Genomic DNA, 21,469 nt, shown 5'->3' with positions numbered 1-21,469 from the left:
AAAATAGGTTGCATGGCATGAGAATGGAGGGTTGGAGACATATCACAGAGAACAAACAAGTTCACTGGAAAGCACTGAGACAATTGGGAAGGAGAGAATGAAGGGGAAGAGAAGGAAGGAGATAAATTTTTAAAAAATAATACCATGTTGTCTACTCTGTTCACATGCAGAACTAAGATTTTAAAAGGTATCAACTGAGTACTAGTTTCATAGCATGAAACAAAAATGTAAATTCCAGACTCAATTCCTGAGCAGGAACTATAAAACAATATCCTCTGCCATTTCAAATGACTAAAAATAAATTAATTAACTTACAATTTTTGGTGCTGGGGCAGCAAGGTTTAAACTGTTCAAAGAGACCTCAAGTCCATTTTGTGCACATCCTACAAGCTTTAAGGCAACAAAAAATTCCTAAAGGAAATAAAGTGAACAATAAAATCAATTTATCACAAAAGCACAACAGTTAATAACTTTAAAGTTTAGAGCCCGCGCTATGACATCCTATTTCCAGTTCTAGAACATTGCCTGGTTCACCTGTCACTGAAATCCTTATCCATGCCTTTTTACTTCTGAAATTGACAATTTCAAAACACCCCTGACCAGCCTTCCTAATTACATAACCTTGAGGACTCTTAAAACTCTGCTACCTGACCTCTAACTGGCACCAAGTCCAGTTCATACATTATTGCATTCCTGCTCTCCTGCACAGGCTCCCTTTTAAGCAAGACCTCGGCTTTCAAATTTTCATCCTAATTTTCAAATCCCTCCTTAGTCTTGTACTCCTAATTTCTGTAATCTCTTCCTGCTCTACAACCTTACAAGATACATATGCTTCTCAAATTCTGGCCTCTTGAGCATGCCTGGTTTAATAGCACCACCACTGAGGGCTAAGTCTTCAGCTGGCATGCCTTAAACTCTAATTCTCTCTCAAAATCTTTCCACCTCTCAATCTTTCTTTCCCCATTTAAGAAAATCTTTAGAAGCCAGTTCTTTGATCAAGATTTTGATCAGCTACCCCAACATCTCATGTGACTCCTTGCGATCCTTTTTCCTTGCGATCCTTTAGCTACGTTAAAAGCACTACATGAAAGTTACCATTGATGCTGGTAAAAAGTACAAATTAAAAACATAAATAAATCCAGGCTTTTACAACCTATTCCAAATTTAATGTTGAAAGAAAATACCTGTTTATTTAAAAAGCCCTTTGCATCCGCATCAGCTAAATCCCATATCTGAAAAAGAAATGCATTGGACAGATTTAAATCATTATGCAACACACCTTTAAGTGTTATGGCAGTCTAATTTGTATTCACATGCACTTTAGCAGCATTTCATAGCCCTTGAAAAACTATGGTGAGGTTCAAAAAAATAAGGCTAAATCCAGTCATTGAATAGCACTAAAGAATATTAGCATAGGTATCCTTAATCTAGATGGACTATGAGCCCTATGATTATGATCTTTGCTTCTAAGGAGTACAAGAGTCATCCATCTGAGTTGCATTAAGCAATAGTTCCGGACATGATCTAATAGAGGATTGTTAAAAGACAACTGCACTCGCACTTTAAAAAAATATGAAGGATCATTATTGTGATTTGAAACATTACAGCCAAAGCAATACTTATGCAGTCACAGACTTATACAGCACAGAAACAAACCCTTTGGTCCAACTCGCCTTAACACTGCAAGTAGACAGCCAGGGTCTATCCTAAACAGAAACCTTGGATGACCTTGAAATCAAGATCTGAGGTTTTCAGGAGGGATGACCGCACACTGTACAAGAAAACCAAATATGATCTCTGTAAAGGGATGCCAATAGAGAATACCAGAGCAAGCTGGGGGCTCAATTCAGTCAGACAGATGCCAGGTGACTGTGTCGGCCTGAATACAATCATGGGCTTTGTCGAAATCAGGGATGATCTCTGGCATTGATGCATCCCTACTGGATGAGCTCAATGCCTTCTATGCCCATGTTGAGCAGGCAAACCAAGTACCTGCAAGACACATCCCCCCCCATTCGCCTCTGGCTCTGTCTATTACATCTCAGTGGCCGAAGTCAGAGCAGCTTTCATGAAGGTAAACTCTCAAAAAGTTGCCGGCCCAGATGGAGTTCCTGGTTTGGTTCTGCAATCATGTGCCAATTAACCGGCCACTGTCTTCGCCAACCTCTCACTTCAACTGTCCACTGAACCCATCTGTTTCAAGGAAACCTCCATCATTCCAGTCCCCAAGAAAACTAAATTGTCCTGTCTCAATGACTACTGACCAGTAGCTCTAACATCAACCATAATGAAGTGCTTTGAGAGACTGGTAATGGCCCACATCAGAACCAGCCTCCCAAACAATCTAGAACCCCTGCAATTTTCATACAGGAAAAACAGGTCTATGGTGGATGCCATCTCCCTTGCATTACATTCAGCTCTAGATCACCTTGACAATAAGAATACACAAGTCAGGATGTTAGTCATTGATGACAGCTCAGCCTTTAACACCATAATACATAATAAGCTCATCACTAAATTCTTGGATCTTGGCCTTGGTGAGTGGGAGGCTCATCTGTAACTGGCTTCTGGACTTTTTTAACCAGTGGACCTCAGTCGGTTAGAATTGGCTATAATATTTAATCTATCCTGACCCTCAACACTGGTGTTCCCCAGGGTTGCGTGCTCAGTCCCCTGCTCTACTCCCTGTATATCCATGACTTTGTGGCCAAATACTGTGACAACTTGATCTTCAAGTTCACTGATGACATCACTGTTACAGGCCAGATCAACAACTACTGCAGTGATCAAGAAATTACATCAGCGTATGTATTTTCTTAGGCGTCTGAGAAGATTCAGTTTGTCCACGAGCATTCTCTCAAAGTTCTACACATGCACTATAGAAAGTATCCTGAAGAGTTGCATTTTAGCCTGACATGGCAACTGCTCTGGACCATCAAAATCTGCAGAGTGTTAAACACTGTCCAGTCCATCACAGCTCATCACAATCTTCCTGTCCATCTTCCCTGTGCCTTGCATCAGGAGGGCTAATAGTATCATCATGGATGCCTGCCACCCTGGCCATTCCCTTTTCTACCCTCTGGAAGAAGATACAAGAGCTTGAAAAACCAGACGGCCAGACTTTAAACTTTATTTATACAGCACGGTAACAGGCCCTTCTGCCCCACGCCGCCCAATTACACCCATGTTAACTTACTACTTCTTCCCCACTATACTTTGCACTATTCTATTGATTTTACTCACCGTATTTATTGTTGTGTTTATTATTACCATGTATACTGTTTACTCTTGAGAGCTTCACATGAGCAAGGAATTTCATTGCACCCTGGTACATATGACAATAAACTAATCTGAAAGTAGCTTTTAAATTTACATCGTTACCACAAGACGTAGATAGACAACAAATAAATCAGAGGAGAAATGGAAAAAATTCTAATCCAATGAGCTGCCATGACCTGGAATGCCCTTCCTGGCCAGTGGAAGCAGATTCAATAGTGATCTCAGATAACATTTTGAATGGTGAAGAAAACTTTAGGACTGTGGGAAAACAGGACTAATTTGGTGGTAATTTGAAAGAACTGTCATAGGGATGATGGGCAGAATAAACTTTTCCTGTGCTGTACAGTTTGTATTTATGGGGTGTAAGCGAATAGATAATATACTGCAGTTCGATAACATTTACGAGGATGCTGCCAGGACTTGTGGGCCTCAGAATCAGAATTATTATCACTGACATATGACGTGAAATTTGTTGTTTTACTGTAAAGATATAAAAATCTATAAATTACAAAACCAAATAAATAGTGCAAAAAAAGGAATAATGAGGTAGTGTCCATGGATCGTTCATAAATCTGATGGTGGTGGGGAAGAAGCTGTTCCTGAATCATTGAGTTTGGGTCTTCAAGCTCCTGTATCTCCTCCCTGATGGTAGTAATGAGAAGAGGGCATGTCCCGGATGGTGAGGGTCCTTAATGATAGATGCCACATTCTTGAGGCATTGCCTCTTAAAGATGTCCTCGATGGTGGGGAGGATTATGTCTGAAAGGGAGCTGGCTGAGTCTATAACCCTCTGTAGCTTCTTGTGATCCTGTGTATTGGGGGCTCGATACCAGGCTGTGATGCAACCAGTCAGAATCCTCGCCACCATACATTTGTAGAGAATTGTAAATCTTTGGTGACATACCACATCTCCTCAAAAGCCTGAGTTATAGGGAGAGATTGGACAGGTTAGGACTTTATTCCTTGGAACATAGGAGATTGAGGGTTGACTTTACAGAGGTGTATAAAATCAGGAGGGGTGTAGATCGGATGAAAACACAGTCTTTTTGCCAGGGAAGGAGAACTAAAAATTAGTTTTAATTTTAAGAGCATAGGTTTAAGGTGATAGGTGAAAAATTTAAAAGGGACCTGAGAGGCAACTTCTTTATGCAGAGGGTGGTGCACATATGGAATGAGCTGCCAGAGAAAATGGTTAGATACAATAAGAACATTTAAAAGACATTTGGATAAGTACATGAATAGGAGGGGTTTAGAGAGATAAGGGCCTAACATGGGCAAATGAGACTCGCTTGGTGGGCACCATGGTTGGTTTGCATGAGTTGGGTCAAAGGGCATGTTTCCATGCTGTATTACTTTATGACCTTATTACTATATGACTCTTACTACAATGTCACTACACACCTTTGGCTCAAAAAAAAGAACAAATTAAACCACGCTGAACAAACTAATACTAACAACGATTAAAATTGTATTTATATTAAAGCTTTCTAATCTATCCTTTTTCAAAATCCCTACTTCAATTCAAACTTAATTTCCCTCTATATGTCTGATTTGATTCACAATCAGCCTATTTCGTCACTGTCATTTTGCAATTCCCAAGTCAAATTACTTAATGAGATAGTCGTTGATCCCTGTACACTATCAGCTCATCCATGCAGCAGCTTAGGATGCAAATAATTTGAGCTGAAAGATGAAAAAGTCAGCTACTAATGGCATAAATAACAAGATGAGCATTTGACCCAACTTGAGGCAATAAGAATACTTTGAAAGGGCATAGAGTTAAGTAATGGTGGAAGAGCAGTACCGTTTTTATGTTAAAATTCACAACATGCAAAAAACAAAAAAAAAGCTAGTTTCAACCAAAGGTTACTCAGAGTTATAAGATGAAAGGAGAACAAAATTAGAAGGGAACAAAATTAATCAAGATATAAAAAAGCATTGACAAAAGAAGGAACAAGATTAGGAACGGGTAAGATTTTTTTTTAAAAAGGGTTAATGTTACAGTTAATTAACTATTTACGATAATGAATAATTTACTTGCCACATTATTGTAGGACATTCAGACAATGAGACGATTGCATCTGAGGCCAGCACAAGATGCAGAAAGTACACATACAACCAGAGAAAGCAGTACCTTTCCAAGTACCAGATCCGACAGGCCAGACCTTTTCAGAAATGAGGCAGCTTCTGCAGCTCCAACTCTCCCACTATTTGTTGAATCAATCTGTATAAATAAAGAAGAAGATATGCCCAAAAAATCATTGAAATTAGAAGTTTTAGGCATGCAGTTGCTCCGATCTGTGGCACATGAATACTTATAACAGAATTTCCCGTACTGCCCATCTAATGGCATGATATGCCGATGTTCTAATCAGATTGTGATTTTTTTATTTTAGGGTTTCCTGATCCTGGGCAGGGATTTGGGAAGAAGGATCAAAATGAAGCTATGTATTTATCTCCAGTAAATAAACTTAAAGAAAAAAATAAGGAAAAATAAATTTCTTAGGGGTAACTCATCCACTTGCTGGACAAGCTATAGCGTAGTGTTGGGTAACTCTTTGGATGAGTTCACCTAATAACCCATAAAAAATTTGGTGGTGTTGGAGCTTGAATGAAGGTAAAAATTGAACCTAAAAGGAATAGGAAAGAAAGCAGTCCATTTGGCCATAATGAAATCCACATGGTCTATGTGTTTTCAAATTACAATACATCATAAATAGCTGACGATTTACTAACATTCAATCTACTATTGCTCAGTTTATCCTGCAAAATAAATGCCATCCAAAAAACATAAACCACAATTAAAAACCTAGGAATAATAAAAAAGAATTTTCTCACTTCTGAACATTTGTCACTACCTAAATTGCACCATGTCTGGATAAATTTCAATTCCTTACCCAAGTCATCCATTTTAAGTAATGTCAATGAGGAATGTGACAATGTTTTATAGTAGCCCCTAACTAATCTTTCACCAAAATAAGTTAAATTCAAATGCAATGTTTTAATGGAAACAAAATAGCCTATCTCAAAGTAGCTTCTGGAAACAGAAATAGTAAATAGCGGAAAAGAATCATTCAAAAAGCAATCAAGTTAACAAAAGTAAAGGTGAATGTTTTCACATTATGCCTTCATCACTAATAGGTTTTAAGCTATATCATGGTGTGTGTGTGTGTGTGGGGGGGGGGGGGGGGGGGTGATGTGGTGAGGAAGGTCCACAAATCCGATTTTGAAGTATTTATGTGTGAGATATGTGGGAAAATCTGATGCTTTAAACACTCCATTGTCACGCTCATGTAGCTATCCTTTATTTCCAAAACTGCAGAGTGCACATTCAAAGGATATTTGACTTGGGATCCTCTCTCAAGCTAATCCTGCCCTAATCCAATATATACACATACATGGCTTTTTCCATACTAGTCACTGACGATGGTTCAGATCGGAAACTATAACTAAATTTGTTTCGACTCCCTTGGCCAACCTGTTCTAAAGGCATTCGAAGCCCATTGTGTTGTGAACGTAGAACACGACAGCACAGTACAGGCCCTTCGGCCCACAAAGTTGTGCTCACATTTTATCCTGCTCTAACATCTATCTAACCCTTCCCTCCCATTTTTCTATCATTCATGTGAATATCTAAGAGTCTCTTAAATGTCCCTAATGTATCTGCCTCCACAACCCCTGCTGGCAGTGCGTTCCACGCACCCACCACTCTGTGTAAAAAAAAATTTACCTCTGACATTCCCTTTATACCTTCCTCCAATCACCTTAAAATTACGTCCCCTCACGTTAGCCACTTTCACCCTGGGAAAAAAGTCTCTGACTGTCCACTCAATCTACGCCTCTTATCATTTTGTACACCTCTATCAAGTCACCTCCAATCCTCCTTCTCTCCAAAAAGAAAAGCCCTACCTCACTCAACCTATCCTCATAAGACATGCTTGCCAATCCAGGCAGCAATGTGGTAAATCTCCTCTGCACCCTCTCTAAAGCTTCCACATCCTTCCTATAATGAGGCGACCAGCACTGAACACAACATTCCAAGTGTGGTCTAACCAGAGTTCTATAGACCTGCAACATTACCTCTCAGCTCTTGAACTCAATATCCCGACTAATGAAGACCAACACTCCATACGCCTTCTTAACAACCCTATCGACCTGCGCAGCAACCCCGAGGGATATATGGATGTGGACCCCAAGATCCCTCTGTTCCTCCACACTGCTAAGAGTCCTGCCATTAACCTTGTATTCTGCCTTCAAATTCAATCTTCCGAAGTGTATCACTTCACACTTTTCCGGGTTGAACTCCATCTGCCACTTCTCAGCCCAGCTCTGCATCCTATCAATGTCCTGTGGTAATCTACAGCAACCTTCTACACTATCCACAACACCGCCAACCTTCGTGTCATCAGCAAACTTACTAACCCACCCTTCCACACCCTCATCCAAGTCATTTATAAAAATCACAAAAAGCAGGGGTCTCAGAACAGATCCTTGCAGAACACCACTGGTCACTGACCTCCAGGCAGAATATGCTCCATCTCCCACCGCACTCTGTCGTCTATGGGTGAGCCAATTCTGAATCCACACAGCCAAGTTTCCCTGGATCCCATGCCTCCTGACTTTCTGAATGAGCCTTCCATGAGGAACCTTATCAAATACCTTACTAAAATCCATGTATACTACATCCACGCTCTACCTTCATCAATGTGCTTTGTCACATCCTCAGAGAATTCAATCAGGGTCACGAGGCACAACCTGCCCCTCACAAAGCCATGCTGACTGTCCCTAATCAGTCTATGCTTCTCTAAACGCCCATAAATCCTGTCTCTAATAATTTTCTCCAGTAATTTGCCCACCACTGAAGTAAGACTCACTGGCCTGTAATTCCTAGGGTTATTCCTACTCCCTTTTTTAAAAAAAACAAAATTTGCCACTTTCCAATCATCTGGCATTACTCCTGTCACCCATTGAGGACACAAAGATCATTGCCAAAGAAACAACAATCTCTTCCCTCACTTCCTGTAACAACCTTGGATATATCCTGTCCAGTCCCGGTGACTTACAGTATCTATCCTAATGTTTTTCAAGAATTCCAGCCCATCCTCTTTCCTCACGTTGACATGCCCTAGCGTATCACCTGTTATACGCCATCCTCACAAACGTCAAGGTCTCTCTCTCACTGGTGAATACTGAAGCAAAATATTCATTAAGGGCCTCCCCTACCTCTTCCAACTGCAGGCACGTTTCCTCTTTTATCCCTGATCAGTCCTACCCTCACTCTAGTCATCCTCCTATTCTTCACATACGTGTAGAACGCCTTGAGGTTTTCCTTCCCTACTCGCCAAGACCTTCTCATGCTCCCTTCTAGCTCACCGAAGTCCATTCTTAAGCTCCCTCCTGGCTACCAGAGCCCTGTCTGATCCATGCTTTCTAAACCTCAGGTAAGCTTTTATTCCGCTTGACAAGATATTCTATGTCTCTTGTCAACCACAGTTCCTTCACTCTACCATCCTTACCCCGCCTCAATGGAACAAACCTATCCAGAACCCCATGCAAGCGCTCCCTAAGCAACCTCCACATTTCCGCTGTGCGCTTCCCCAAGAACATCTATTCCCAATTTACACTCCCAAGGTCCTGCCTAATAGCATCATAATTTCACCGCCCCACCTCCCCCCCCCCAATTAAATACTTCCCCATATCATCTGCTCCTATCCCTCTCCAAGGCTATGGTAAAGGTCAACATGTGCTTCTAAAAATTCTGACAGGCATCCACTAACTGACCAGGAACATCCTTAGGTATCGTACCAGGTTGGGTGAGCCAATAATATGAACTAAATAACCAGAAAACCATAAGTTAATGTTCACAGAAAGCTTACAAAGTGCATAATTAAATGCACCATGCCATTTCCTTTAGAATCAAATTGAAAGAAAATTACTTAAAATGTAAAATATCTGCATAATTATTTTCTTATATGTGATACATAGTCATATGGCAATCATGTGGCCACTTTTCTCTCCAAACAATGAATCTGATGGTGAAGAACATGGGATCTAGTTAATCTAATATTATGAAGTTAGTGTGGAATATCATAGGAAGTTCCACAAAAAAGTTTTGAGCTTGCAATACTTGGAGAGTACAGGTAAAATTTGTTAAAAAGCTGACCTTTGTTTGAACTGTTATTATCACTAAGGAAAATACATTGTGTTATCTTCAGAACAGTTGAAATAGTTCTGCACGTGAATAGATGGGATCATTGATAATCTGGATGGTTTCTGTATAGTGAAATTTATTTCCAACAGTTTATCATTTTCAGCAAATTGTACCTAAACTGAGTAACTGTTAAGAGTCAACATTAGTGGGTCTGTAATCAGATATAGGCCAAAGCATATCTTATGAAACATATATGACATATCTGATGAGCTCAACATATCTGATAAGAGATAGCAGACATTCTTCCCTGAAAGACATTAGTGAATCTGACGGGCTTCATATGCAATAACACAAAAAAAAGCAGCAATAGGGCATGCAACCATCAAACTTGTTCTGCCAGCCAAGAGACCAGCTAAACCTTTGCATCAACTCTACTTTCCCAGGGTATCCCAATATTCCTCGACTCCCTTAATGCACAAAAATCTACTGATCTCACTCTAAAATATACTCAGCATATAAGATTTATACTAAGATTCTCAATTCAGGTCTTGATGAACAATACAATTCTGCTTTACAGTGAACTTTATTGGATCAAATGAGAGGTCAACAAACTTTGAGCAAATTGTATTATGTGGAAAAGAGTAATAACAGGTCGTATACATACTCCCATCCCAGCACTAGACAGAAGACTCAGCAGTCACTCGAGGACCTTGGACATCTTTAGTGGTTACACCTTGAGGATGGTTCAGTCTGCTGATTTCTTCCCTCTCCTAGCTTTGAAGACTAAAATTTGCTTCTGTTTATATACCTTATTCTAGGGGCCAATGAATCCTCATATCTATTACTAAATTAACTGCATCCATAATCTCAGCTGCCCAGTTACAGGGATATCATGTACTTGCCACACACCCGATCTTGCTTTGAATACCAAGTTCCAACAACCATCTGCTTTAAAAACTCCTTTATGTATGCTCCTCAATCCCCTAATGAGATAGAACTTGGTGAATCAATCCTAACCTTCCTATCAAAATGCTTTCTCCATTCCTTCATAGTGTTAACATTCAGTAAGTCTCCTCTTAGCCTTTCTTGCAGCAATAAAAATGCTCCCACTATCTTAAGCCTTTCTACATTACATTTTTCAAATCACTGACCTCATCTGGTGAATGTGTGCCATGCAGTCAGGACACTTCAATTCATTCAGTGTTTTTAGACCAAGGAAAGAGTAAAAAGGAGCCTTATTTTCCCTTTACATCTGCTGTCCACTGATCTCTGCTTACAACTGTATATGTGTGAACTTGTTGTATGGACAAAACTGGACAGTCTTGCAATCTCACGGATGATGCTGTCACATAGAAAAAGGTATTGGAAAGCTCCAGTAACAGTGCAAATGTACTAAAAGGCAAATTAGTGCTCCTAGTTAAAGAGAAAAAAAGCTAAGCAAGATAAATACAAAATGTATTTAAGGACAATGTAGATTTCAGAACAAATCTACCTGGATGGAAAATGTGTTGCAAGCTAAGAATTTTGTACTATTTGAAATTCATCACAAAGTATTCTTCAATTTAGACAAAAATTGCTCATAATCTACAGCACAGGCCACAAAATTTTCATGTGTATCCAGTAACATCATTTGACAGTCTGTGCAGATAAATTTCTTCAAATATTTATAAGGGGTTACTGCCACATGCATAGAACTAAAACTCAATTTACCTGACGATAATACTTTTCATATAAAGGGTTTCCACTTGAGAGCTGTAAGAAAAAATAGATAGTGAGTATTCTGATCTTGTAACAAGAAATAAATTAGCAGTGTATTTTAATCAACCATTCATTTTTTGCTGTCTGTTGCCACCTAAAGATAATGTTCTTGATTAACAAAAGATCTGAACTTTGATTTTTGGAATTGGAGAGCTATCACAGCTAGGTTCAAAAAGAGTAAATAGGAAACTGTGGGTTTGTGCACAAACTTCACACAGAGGTCATTGATCTATGTCAGATGCAGCACATCAGATTTAGGTGTACCAAAGCCAAATGAATGAGAAACCATCTGCAGAGCCAAACTCCCAGAAATCAATGCAGGCCAGGAACTGAGCACTCCAATCAGAAAATAACTCAAAGCTCACAAGAACAAAAATATTAACACCCTCTCTCTTCTGTGACCTGCTGAGTGACCCCAACATTTTATGCTTTTATTTCAGTTTTCTACTAGCTATAGCATTTAATCACTACGCCACTAATTGGCACAATTCTTGTGCTGTCTCAAACTACCATTATATAAAGCATGGAAACCATGGCCCTTGTGAGCTGGGAGTGTGGGAACCAGGACTCCAATGAGCTGGAAGAGAGCAAGGAAACTGGGACCCCAGCGAGTTGGAAGGGAGTGGGATGCTGGTGAGCTGGATACAGAACCCTTGGGATTTCTGAATAATCTAGTGAGCTGGATACAGAACCCTTGGGATTTCTGAACAATCGAATAGCACAATATTGGAGTTTTACTGTACTCAAAGTACAGGGTGGTTGTATCAAGAACAAGAGGGCAGAGGTTTAAAGTGAGAGGATGGAGTTTTAAAGGGGATTTGAGGAGAAAGTTTTTCTTTTTTTTAAAAAAATATAGAGAGTGGTGATATGTGGAGCTCACTGTCAGAAGTAGTGGTGGAGTCAGATACTAATACTACATTTAGACAAGCACCTAAATAGGCAAGGCATAGAAGGATATGGACCTATTATGGGCAAATGGGATCAGCACAGATGTACAAAAAGGATGGCATGGACATGGTGGGCCAAAGAGCCCATTTCTGTGCTGTAAAACTTTATGACTCAGTGACTAAAAAATAAGGCCACTTGGTCCTTCGAGCCATTGCCAACTCTTCAAAAACTCAATTAACCCCATGAACCAGATAAAAAGTTCTACATGCAATCATTAAATATTTCAATTTAAAATTTGACCTCCTCCAAAGTAATCAGAGAAGTTCTAGAATTTTGAAGCTGGTATTACTAAAATTTAGGAAGTCGTTTGGAATTGAAATCACTTGCAGATTTGAAATTTTGATCAACAGTGAAAAGGAAGAAAACAGAGCAAGGAAACAACAGAGTTATAAAACTGTTTATTATACATTGTTTCATTACTGCCTTATGCCCTACATACCAACCTAGAAATCTAGCAAAAGCTGACAAACAGCTTCAAGACAGCTGGACAGCACCTAAACAGCTCATATCCTGATATGTGAAAACAAGTAGCAGTGGAGGTTTTGTAGCTTAATTGGAAGGTGCACAGAATATTTCACTTATTCCACAGGAATACTAAGCACTTAGAAAATGAAAGCCTGCAAAGAATATCTAAATGCTGGTTACAAAAGCATGCCTTCTTGATGATTTTTTTTCTTAAAAAACATTCAGGCTCATTTTAAACACTAATATCATCATGACTGGTATATATCTGTGTTTGACAGATTAATTTGCTTTAAACCATATCTATGTCCCTTAACAACCCTGGAGTCCGAGGATAGGTATTTTCGTCCAACTAGCACCTCATCGTCATGGCTTTACAAATTAAACAATCCTGCATTATCTTCTTTCATTTTTCTTTAAAAAAAGCCTCCAGTTTCTCTACTTGCTTCCACCACCTGCATTTCTAATCTTCACTAAATCATCATTCAGCTTTTCATTTGAAACAGGATTAGCTTCTTTTCAATGAAATCTGTCCCACATAAAAGTTGGAAAAATTTCTGATATTCTCCAGTGCCCGCAATACTTGAAAATTTCCAATGAAAAATTTACTTGTATATTTCATTCTTAGTCTCCAATTCAACAAATAGTTCAATAATTTCCAGTTAAGAAAATAGCCTCATCTTTATATTCAACTGTTGACTGTAAAATGTTGAATCCGATTCACACAACTTCCAGAAGATGAGTTTATATCTACTTTGGTAGAGAAAAAAATATTACAAGCATTTTTCCAATGATGAGAGATTGGGAAATGTGAATGTTTAAAGAGACCTGGTTGTACCCAAGAAACCCGAGTGATAGGTCAGAGGATGGGCAGTTGGTGTGCAGATTGGGGCAGCACATAGAGGGACTGTGAGAAAGGTTAGGGAGTTGATAGGGCAAAATTGCAGTCAGTTAGATGGTTGAATGTGTCTATTTTAATGCAAGAAGTATAAGAAACAAGGATGGTGAACTTACAGCATGGGTAAGTACATGAAACTACAACATGGTGGCTATTACAGAGACTTGGCTGTCACAAGGGCAGGAATGGCTGCTGAATATTCCAGAGTTTAGATGTTTCAAAAGGGACAGGGAGGGAGGTAAGAGAGGTGGGGGAGTGGCATTGCTAATCAGACATCCTGCAGGGATCATTTACTGAGTCAGTGTGGGTGGAGGTCAGAAACAGGAAGGGAGCAATCACTCTATTGGGAGTATTCTGTAGACCCCCAAAATAGCAACAGAGACACTGAGGAACAGATCAGGAGGCAGATTTTGGAAAGGTGTAAAAATAACAGGGTTGTTGTCATGGGTGATTTCAATTTCACTAATATTGATTGGCACCTCCTTAGTGCAAAAGGTTTCGATGGGGCGAGATTTGTTAGGTGTGTCCAGGAAGGATTCCTGACACAATATGTAGACAGGCCGACTAGAAGACAGACCATTCTGGATCTGGTACTAGGCAATGAACCTGGTCAGGTGTCAGATCTCTCGGTGGGTGAGCATTTCGGAGACAGTGACCACAACTCCCTGACCTTTACCCTTAACTTGGAGATGGATAGGAGCAGATGGTATGGGAAAGTATTTAATTGGGGAAGTGGGAATTATGATGCTATAAGGCAGGAACTTGGGAGTGTAAATTGGGAGCAGATGTACTCAGGGAAATACACAATGGAAATGTGAAGGTTGTTTTGAGATCACTTGCACGGGGTTCTGGATAGGTTTGTCCCATTGAGGCAGGAAAAGGATGATAGGGTGAGGGAACCATGGTTGACAAGAGATGTGCAATATCTAGTGAAGAGGAAGAAAGAATCTTACTTAAGGTTTAGGAAGCAAGGATAAGATAGGGCTCTGGAGAGTTACAAGGTAGCCAGGAACGAGCTTAAGAGTGGACTTAGGAGAGCTAGAAAGGGGGCATGAGAAGGCCTTGGTGAGTATGATTAAGGAAAACCCCAAGGCATTCTACTCCTTTGTGAAGAATAGGATGACTAGAGCGAAGGTAGGACTGATTACAGAGAAAGGAGGAAACATGTGCCTGGAATCAAAGGAGGTAGGGGAGATCCTTAATGAATACTTTGCTTCAGTATTCACCTGTGAGAGAAACCTTGACATTTGTGAGGACAGCATGAAACAGGCTGACGAGCTAGAACATGTCGATGTCAAGGAGGAGGATGTGCTGGAACTTTTGAAAAACATTAGGATAGGTAAGTCCCCAGGGCCGGAGGGGATATATCCCAGGATACTACGGGAAGTGAGGGAAGAGATTTCTGAGCCCTTGGCAATTATCTTTGCATACTCACTGGCCACAGGAGTAGTACCAAATGATTGGAGGGTGGCAAATGTTATTCCTTTGTTCAAGGAAGGGAGTAGGGATAACCCTGGGAATTATAGACCAGTGAGTCTTACTTCAGTGGTGGGCAAATTAATGGAAAAGATTCTTAGGGACAGGAGTTATGAGGATTTGGAGAAGCATAGTCTGATTAGGGATAGTCAGCATGGCTTTGTGAGGGGCAGGTCATGCCTCATGAGCCTGATTGAATTCTTTGAGGATGTGACAGAACACATTAATGAGGGTAGAGAAGTGGATGTGGTGTATATGGACTTTAGTAAGGCATTTGATAAGGTTCCCAATGCTAGGCTCATTCAGAAGGTCAGGAGGCATGAGATCCAGGGAAACTTGGCTGTGTGGACTCAGAATTGGCTTGTCCATAGAAGGCAGACGGTGGTGGTAGATGGTGCATATTCTGCCTGGAAGACGATGACCAATGGTGTTCCGCAGGGATCTGTTCTGGGACAGCTGCTCTTTGTGATTTTTATAAATGACTTGGATGAGGAAGTGGAAAGGTGGGTTAGTAAGTTTGCAGATGACACAAAGGTTGGTGATGTTGTGGATAGTGTATAAGGTTCTCGAGGGTTACAACAGGACATTGATAGCTGGGCTGAGAAGTGGCAGATGGAGTTCAACTCGGAAAAGTGTGAAGTGATTCTCTTTGGAAGGTCAAATTTGAAGGAAGGATACGGGGTTAATAGTAGGATGCTTAGCAGTGTGGAGGAACAGAGGGATCTAGGGGTCCACTCCATAGATCCCTCAAGGCTGCCGCACAAGTTGATAGGGTTGTTAAGAAGGCGTATGGTGCGTGGGCCTTCATTTGTCGGGGTATGAGTTCAAGAGCCGCAAGGTAATGTTGCATCTCTATAGAACTCTGGTTAGACCACACTTGGAGTGTTGTGTTCAGTGCTGGTCGCCTCATTATAGGAAGGATGTGGAAGCTTTAGCGAGGGTGCAGAGGAGATTTACCAGGATGCTAACTGGATTGGAGAACATGTCTTATGCGGATAGGTTGAGCAAGCTAGGGCTTTTCTCTTTGGAGCAAAGGAGGATGATAGATGTACAAAATAATGAGAGGCATAGATCAAGTGGACAGTCAGAAACTTTTTCCGAGGGTGGAAATGGCTAACACGAGGGGGTATAATTTTAAGGTGATTGGAGGAAAGTACTGGGGGATATCAGAGGGGGTGCTGGTTGAGGCAGGTACATTAGGGACATATAAGAGACTCTTAGATAGGCATATGCTGATAGAAAAATGGAGGAGTATGTGGGAGGGAATGGTTAGATTGATCTTAAGAGTAGGTTAAAAGGTCAGTACAACATCATGGGCTGAAGGGCCTGTACTGTGCTGTAATATTCTATGTTCTATGTACATGAATTACTGAAAGCTAAATGGTATTTGTCTTTATTACAAGAAGATTTGAATACACGAGTAAGAATGCCTTACTACAATTATACATAAAAAAATATTTGGAGTATTGGTGCACAATTCTGGTCTCGGGTAACTAAAATTTGCCCTCATGGCATTCACAAATAACTACCAAAAAGTCTGGGATACGGAATAAGCAACAAATGCCGCAATACAACAAATTTCATGTCATATGTCAGTGATAAATCTGATTCTGATTCTAAAAATTCACTTTCATGAAATTTATGTGAAAAAAAGTAAATAAACAAAGTATTTTTTCAGCTTGCATTACTTGCTGCATGTACAGATGATGCAGCTGTGCGTTAAGGAAAATCACATGGACTTTTCTGGGAACGCAACCCCACTGTAACACGGGTTGCTTGTTCTTACAAAGGAGGGGATAGAGCAAGGATTCACCAGACTGGTTCCTGGGTTGGCAGATGTGTTATTGGAAGAAAGATTGAGAAGGTGAGGCCTTTATGGTTTAGGGTTTAGAAAAATGAGATGTGACCGCATTGAAACATACAAAAATTTTAAGGGTATAACAGAGTAGATATGAAGAGAAAAATTTCCCTGGCTAAGCAGTCTAGAACGATAGGTCTCAGTCTAAAAATAAGACTGAAATGAGGAGAAATTTCTTCACCTAGAGGTTGGTGAAGCCTTGAAAATTACTACGCAAGAGAGCTGAGGACACTCAGTCAGTTATCAATTGTATTCAAAACAAGAATCTCCGGATACTAAAGGAAACGAGGCATATGGGAATAAGACAGGAATATGGCCCCAAGGTAGATGATCAACCACACTTTTGTTGAGGGGTGGAGCAAGCTGGAAGAGCAAAAATGGACTGCCCCTATTTCTTATGCTCTTGAATTGTGTTTATTATTAGTATTAAAACCAAAACCATGTCAAGAAGAATAGCACCCATTAACAAACTGAGCTTAAAAATGAATTTGTTGTTAAAAAAAACATGGAACCCGTTTGGTACTGGTTGACAAAAAAAATCAAAGGCAACATGAGGATATTTTTTAAAAACACAGCCAGTGGTTAACATCTAGAAAGCACTGTGACAAATTAGTGGATTCCGATTCACTCATGGCTCTCCAAAAGTGGATCAGTACATGAAAGATAAAAACTGCAGGTCTCTAGGGAAAGAGCAGGACGGTGAGACGAGCTGTTCTTTCAAAAAGATAACATGAACCTGAAATGACCTCTCTCTCCGGTATTACCCATTTTATAATTTAGTTCACTTCTGTTTATGGGATCTCATTTCATACAAATTAGCTGCTGGATTTCTATTCAATAACAATGGCTACAGTACAAAAGTACTTGACTAGCAACATTTTGGAACGTTCAAAGGGCTTTATAAATAAAAGGTATGTACTTTCCAAATGCAATTAAAATTGTACTCTTTTACATCTCTCCTGATCAACTGAGTCATCTCTCTCTCACAAGTTCACACTGAGACTCCTCCCTTTCGCTCTCAAGAAATACCAGTATTACTCTCACACTGTGAATGCTTTTCCCATTCCCTCCTCCATATCCTCTTAAAACATTAAGGGTACAGAGTAATTTTGTTTAAAACATCAACCTCATCCGCTTCTTTTTCTGAGTATTTACTGCATTGACTTCCTCCTTTTCTCTGCCTTTTCACTGCAATCCATCCCTCCTTCCTCTGTGTTTCATGCCTGCCAAACATTGGGCCTGCTCTTACATCTCCTCTCCAACTGCCATGCACTCCACTCCCTCCCTCCAAATCCCAACTTGCCATTCTCAGCCCCACGATTCTCAGTTGTATTCAGTGAAACTGTTTACTAATCATTATACACATCCAGCATCAATGCCTGTTCACTAAGGGATTCAGCATTCTAGTATCCTGATCAGCAATCCAAGGCTTTGGTGTTGAACCTTCCTAAATGCAGTACAGGACCCACCTACTGTACTAGCCATGGGTGTGTCTGATGCGGATCCAGGTTTATTCCGTTTTGTGTCAGCACATCTATACATGCTAGCTTTATTCTCAAAACATGATCAGCACCAAACACTAACAGAAGGCAAGTATGACACTATTAGGTGGGACTTTGCCCGAGTTTGAAGAGTTTGGGAAAGCTTTACATTACAGTAGACATACAGTTATACTAGAAAAATCTAGCTTAAAAACTAGTTGCCACACGCTTTATTTCATTAAACTTGCCGCTGTTTTATTGAACTTACATTAAAATAAACTCACATTTAATTTATTTGCAAGCTAAATTTTGAGAATTTGACCACAAAATCCATGCTCAAATGCCACTGCTAAAATTGCTAAATTAACCAACCTGAAAGAGGCACTATCAGATGAGATATGAAACCAAGGCCCCACATATTTAAAGTGGCTTTGAAAGATAGTATGGCACTATTCACAGAAGAGCAGTGAAATCTTTCCCAATACCTTGACCAAAACCAATCTCAGTAATAGATATTTAATAGAACACCTGCAATTTTCTCTTCAACACTACATCAAGGTGTGCACCACATGGATGGAAAAGATGCAATTGCAATGCCAGCTCTTCCTTTTTCTCTCCCAAAAACACATCACATTTAAAAAAAAGATACCCAAAATGCTCAATTCTCTGAGTTCCTCCAGTTGTTTGTTTTTTAAACTCCAAATAACTTTAAATTAGATCGTCAGAATATATATTCCCACTAGCAATATAATGCAAGCTGGACGATGTCTTTTATCTCTTGAAGTAGGATACAAATTCAGCCTAGGCTGATCAGATGAACATTTATTTTCTGGCTGTAAGAACTCTGATTCTGGGAAAGTTTAGAGGGCCTATGATGGATGCTGACAAATTCAGTAAGAAAGAATCCATGTCATCTACCACTTTTTTTAAAAACTTCAAGTGGAGACTTGATTTCTTGTTTCTTGACCTGTGCTTGCTAGGACCATTAATACAAATCAATTGTGTATGAAGATACTGATGTTGAAGAGAAAAGAAATACATTAATTTACATTTTTTTTAAATAGTTGTAAGCTTGTGAATTGTTTTGAATAATGTTGTTGTGCTTCTTTTTCTTATATGGGAGAACACACAACCATTCTCATTGAGGGGTCAGCAGCGGAAAGGGTGAGCAGCTTCAGGTTCCTGGGCATCAACATCTCAGAGGATCTATCCTGGGCCCAACACAATGATGCAATCATGAAGAAGGCACACCAGTGGCTCTACTTCATTAGGAGTTTGAGGAGATTTGGTATGTCACCAAAGACTCTTGCAAATTTCTATAGATGTACGGTGGAGAGCATTCTGATTGGTTGCATCACCGCCTAATATGGAGGCTCCAATGTGCAGGATCGAAAGTGGCTGCAGTGGGTTGTAGACTCAGCCAGCTCCATCACGGGCACAACCCTCCCCACCATCAAGGACATCTTCAAGAGGCAGTGCCTCAAGAAGGTGGCATCCATCATTAAGGATCCTCACCATCCGGGACATGCCCTCTCCTCATTACTACCATCAGGGAGGAGGTACAGAAGACTGAAGACACACACTCAATGTATTAGGAACAGCTTCTTCTCCTCTGCCATCAGATTTCTGGATAGTTCATGAATCCATGAACACTACCTTGTTATTCCTCTTTTGCACTATTTTGTTTGTAACTTATAGTGATCTTTATGTCTTGCACTGTACTGCTGCCACAAAACAACAAATTTCACGACATATGTCAGTGATAATAAACCTGATTCTGATATTCTTATAGCATGGAGGGGTGACAGGAAAAAGACAGTGAGCTTACGAAAAATGAGAAAAAAATCCCAAAGCCCCACTCCAGAAACCTGAGCCAAGTTTCAGACAGTCACTCTATTGCACTACTAAGGGAGAGGTAAATTCAGCCCCTCATAACTGTCCTGCATTCAATATGATCATGCCTAATCATCTCCAGGTCTCATCTCCTCTTCTCTCCCATTTTCCCATAGCCCTCAATTCCTTGATCTTTCAAAAATATATCTACTGCTTTTGTAAACCTCAACAAACCTCCGGCATAGAGAATTCCAAAGAAAGTCCTTTAGAGTGTATGTCTTACTTACATTACTAATGACACTAAGGATTTACTAATTACAGATTTTCCATAGACAGACATATCACATTGATGTCAACTCAATCACAGATAGATGTAAATATTCCCCAACCCCCCTTCCAATTGACCAGACTGCTTAAAGAAAATAATTTCAGGAATTGGAACCAGACATTAATGCCAACTGAAGGGCAGAACTAAAAAATATCCTGCAATGAACTTGAACCAAAACTCAGATTACGTAAATGGAAAATCAGCAAGAGAAAGTTTTCAGGAGTTGGAACCTGACCACCAAGCTGCTCAGGGTGGGAAAACTGCAACAAAGTGACATGCATGAATGTTATATTAACAATATCACAAGATTATATTATAAAACTTTATTTTCATTATCAGTTTTAAGGAAATATTATTGCAGAACATCGTTCAATAACCCCAAATTTAGATTTAACTTGTATTGAATTGGACCAACCTTTTTGAACAGTGCATCTTGGCTGATTTATTCTGAAGCAAAATGTGCTTTATATCCTTTCTAATTAGAAACGTATATGCAGAAAATTCTGATTACAATATCTTACTGAGTAGTTTCTAACTCATGCTATTATAAATTAAGAGAGGCAGACAAAACAAGAAGCACATTGTACTTTTTTTTTACTCTCCCTTATTTTGCCTATTTCTCCTCCTTTCAGAACAGAACCATCCAAAAGTGGTCATTATCCATATGTACTTCATGACCATGACTGGTCACAAATACTATTCTAAAGGTCAAAACTGTGAAATCTGAACCTATCTAGAACAATCTCCATACAATTGCAATGTTTGATCTTTATTGATCAGGAGAAAGACCACTAGCCAATCTTCACCTTTCTTAACTCAGATATGGAAGCTAATAAAAATAAAGTGGTTGACAGAAGGAATCATCACCACCAACTTTCACCATCATTCTTTTTGACACTTAATATTTTCTGTATTCCTCCTATCACAGATTTTCCATTCTGTTCTCTCCCCCTTCCTCAGTCTCTATAAGTAGCTTGAGTCTTTTTTTAAAAACTTT

General features: G+C 39.8%; 1 protein-coding gene across 2 annotated transcripts in view; it reads right to left on the bottom strand.

Annotated features, from left to right (window-relative positions):
- The window catches only part of eps15 (epidermal growth factor receptor pathway substrate 15), a 115,505-nt gene that overhangs the window by 79,885 nt on the left and 14,151 nt on the right, over window positions 1-21,469 (bottom strand). For both annotated transcript variants that reach the window (XM_052012497.1, XM_052012496.1), the window contains exons 2-5: window positions 11,141-11,182; window positions 5,414-5,503; window positions 1,185-1,232; window positions 316-411 (exon numbers count right to left, since the gene is read on the bottom strand). In XM_052012497.1, coding sequence (XP_051868457.1) covers window positions 316-411; window positions 1,185-1,232; window positions 5,414-5,503; window positions 11,141-11,182 — 276 coding nt within the window. The remainder of the gene's footprint in view (window positions 1-315; window positions 412-1,184; window positions 1,233-5,413; window positions 5,504-11,140; window positions 11,183-21,469) is intronic.

This window comes from Pristis pectinata, chromosome 3, assembly GCF_009764475.1.
Source record: "Pristis pectinata isolate sPriPec2 chromosome 3, sPriPec2.1.pri, whole genome shotgun sequence".
NCBI lineage: Eukaryota > Metazoa > Chordata > Chondrichthyes > Rhinopristiformes > Pristidae > Pristis > Pristis pectinata.
Note: the sequence above shows the minus strand (reverse complement) of the source record. Positions and strands in the feature narration are given on the sequence as shown.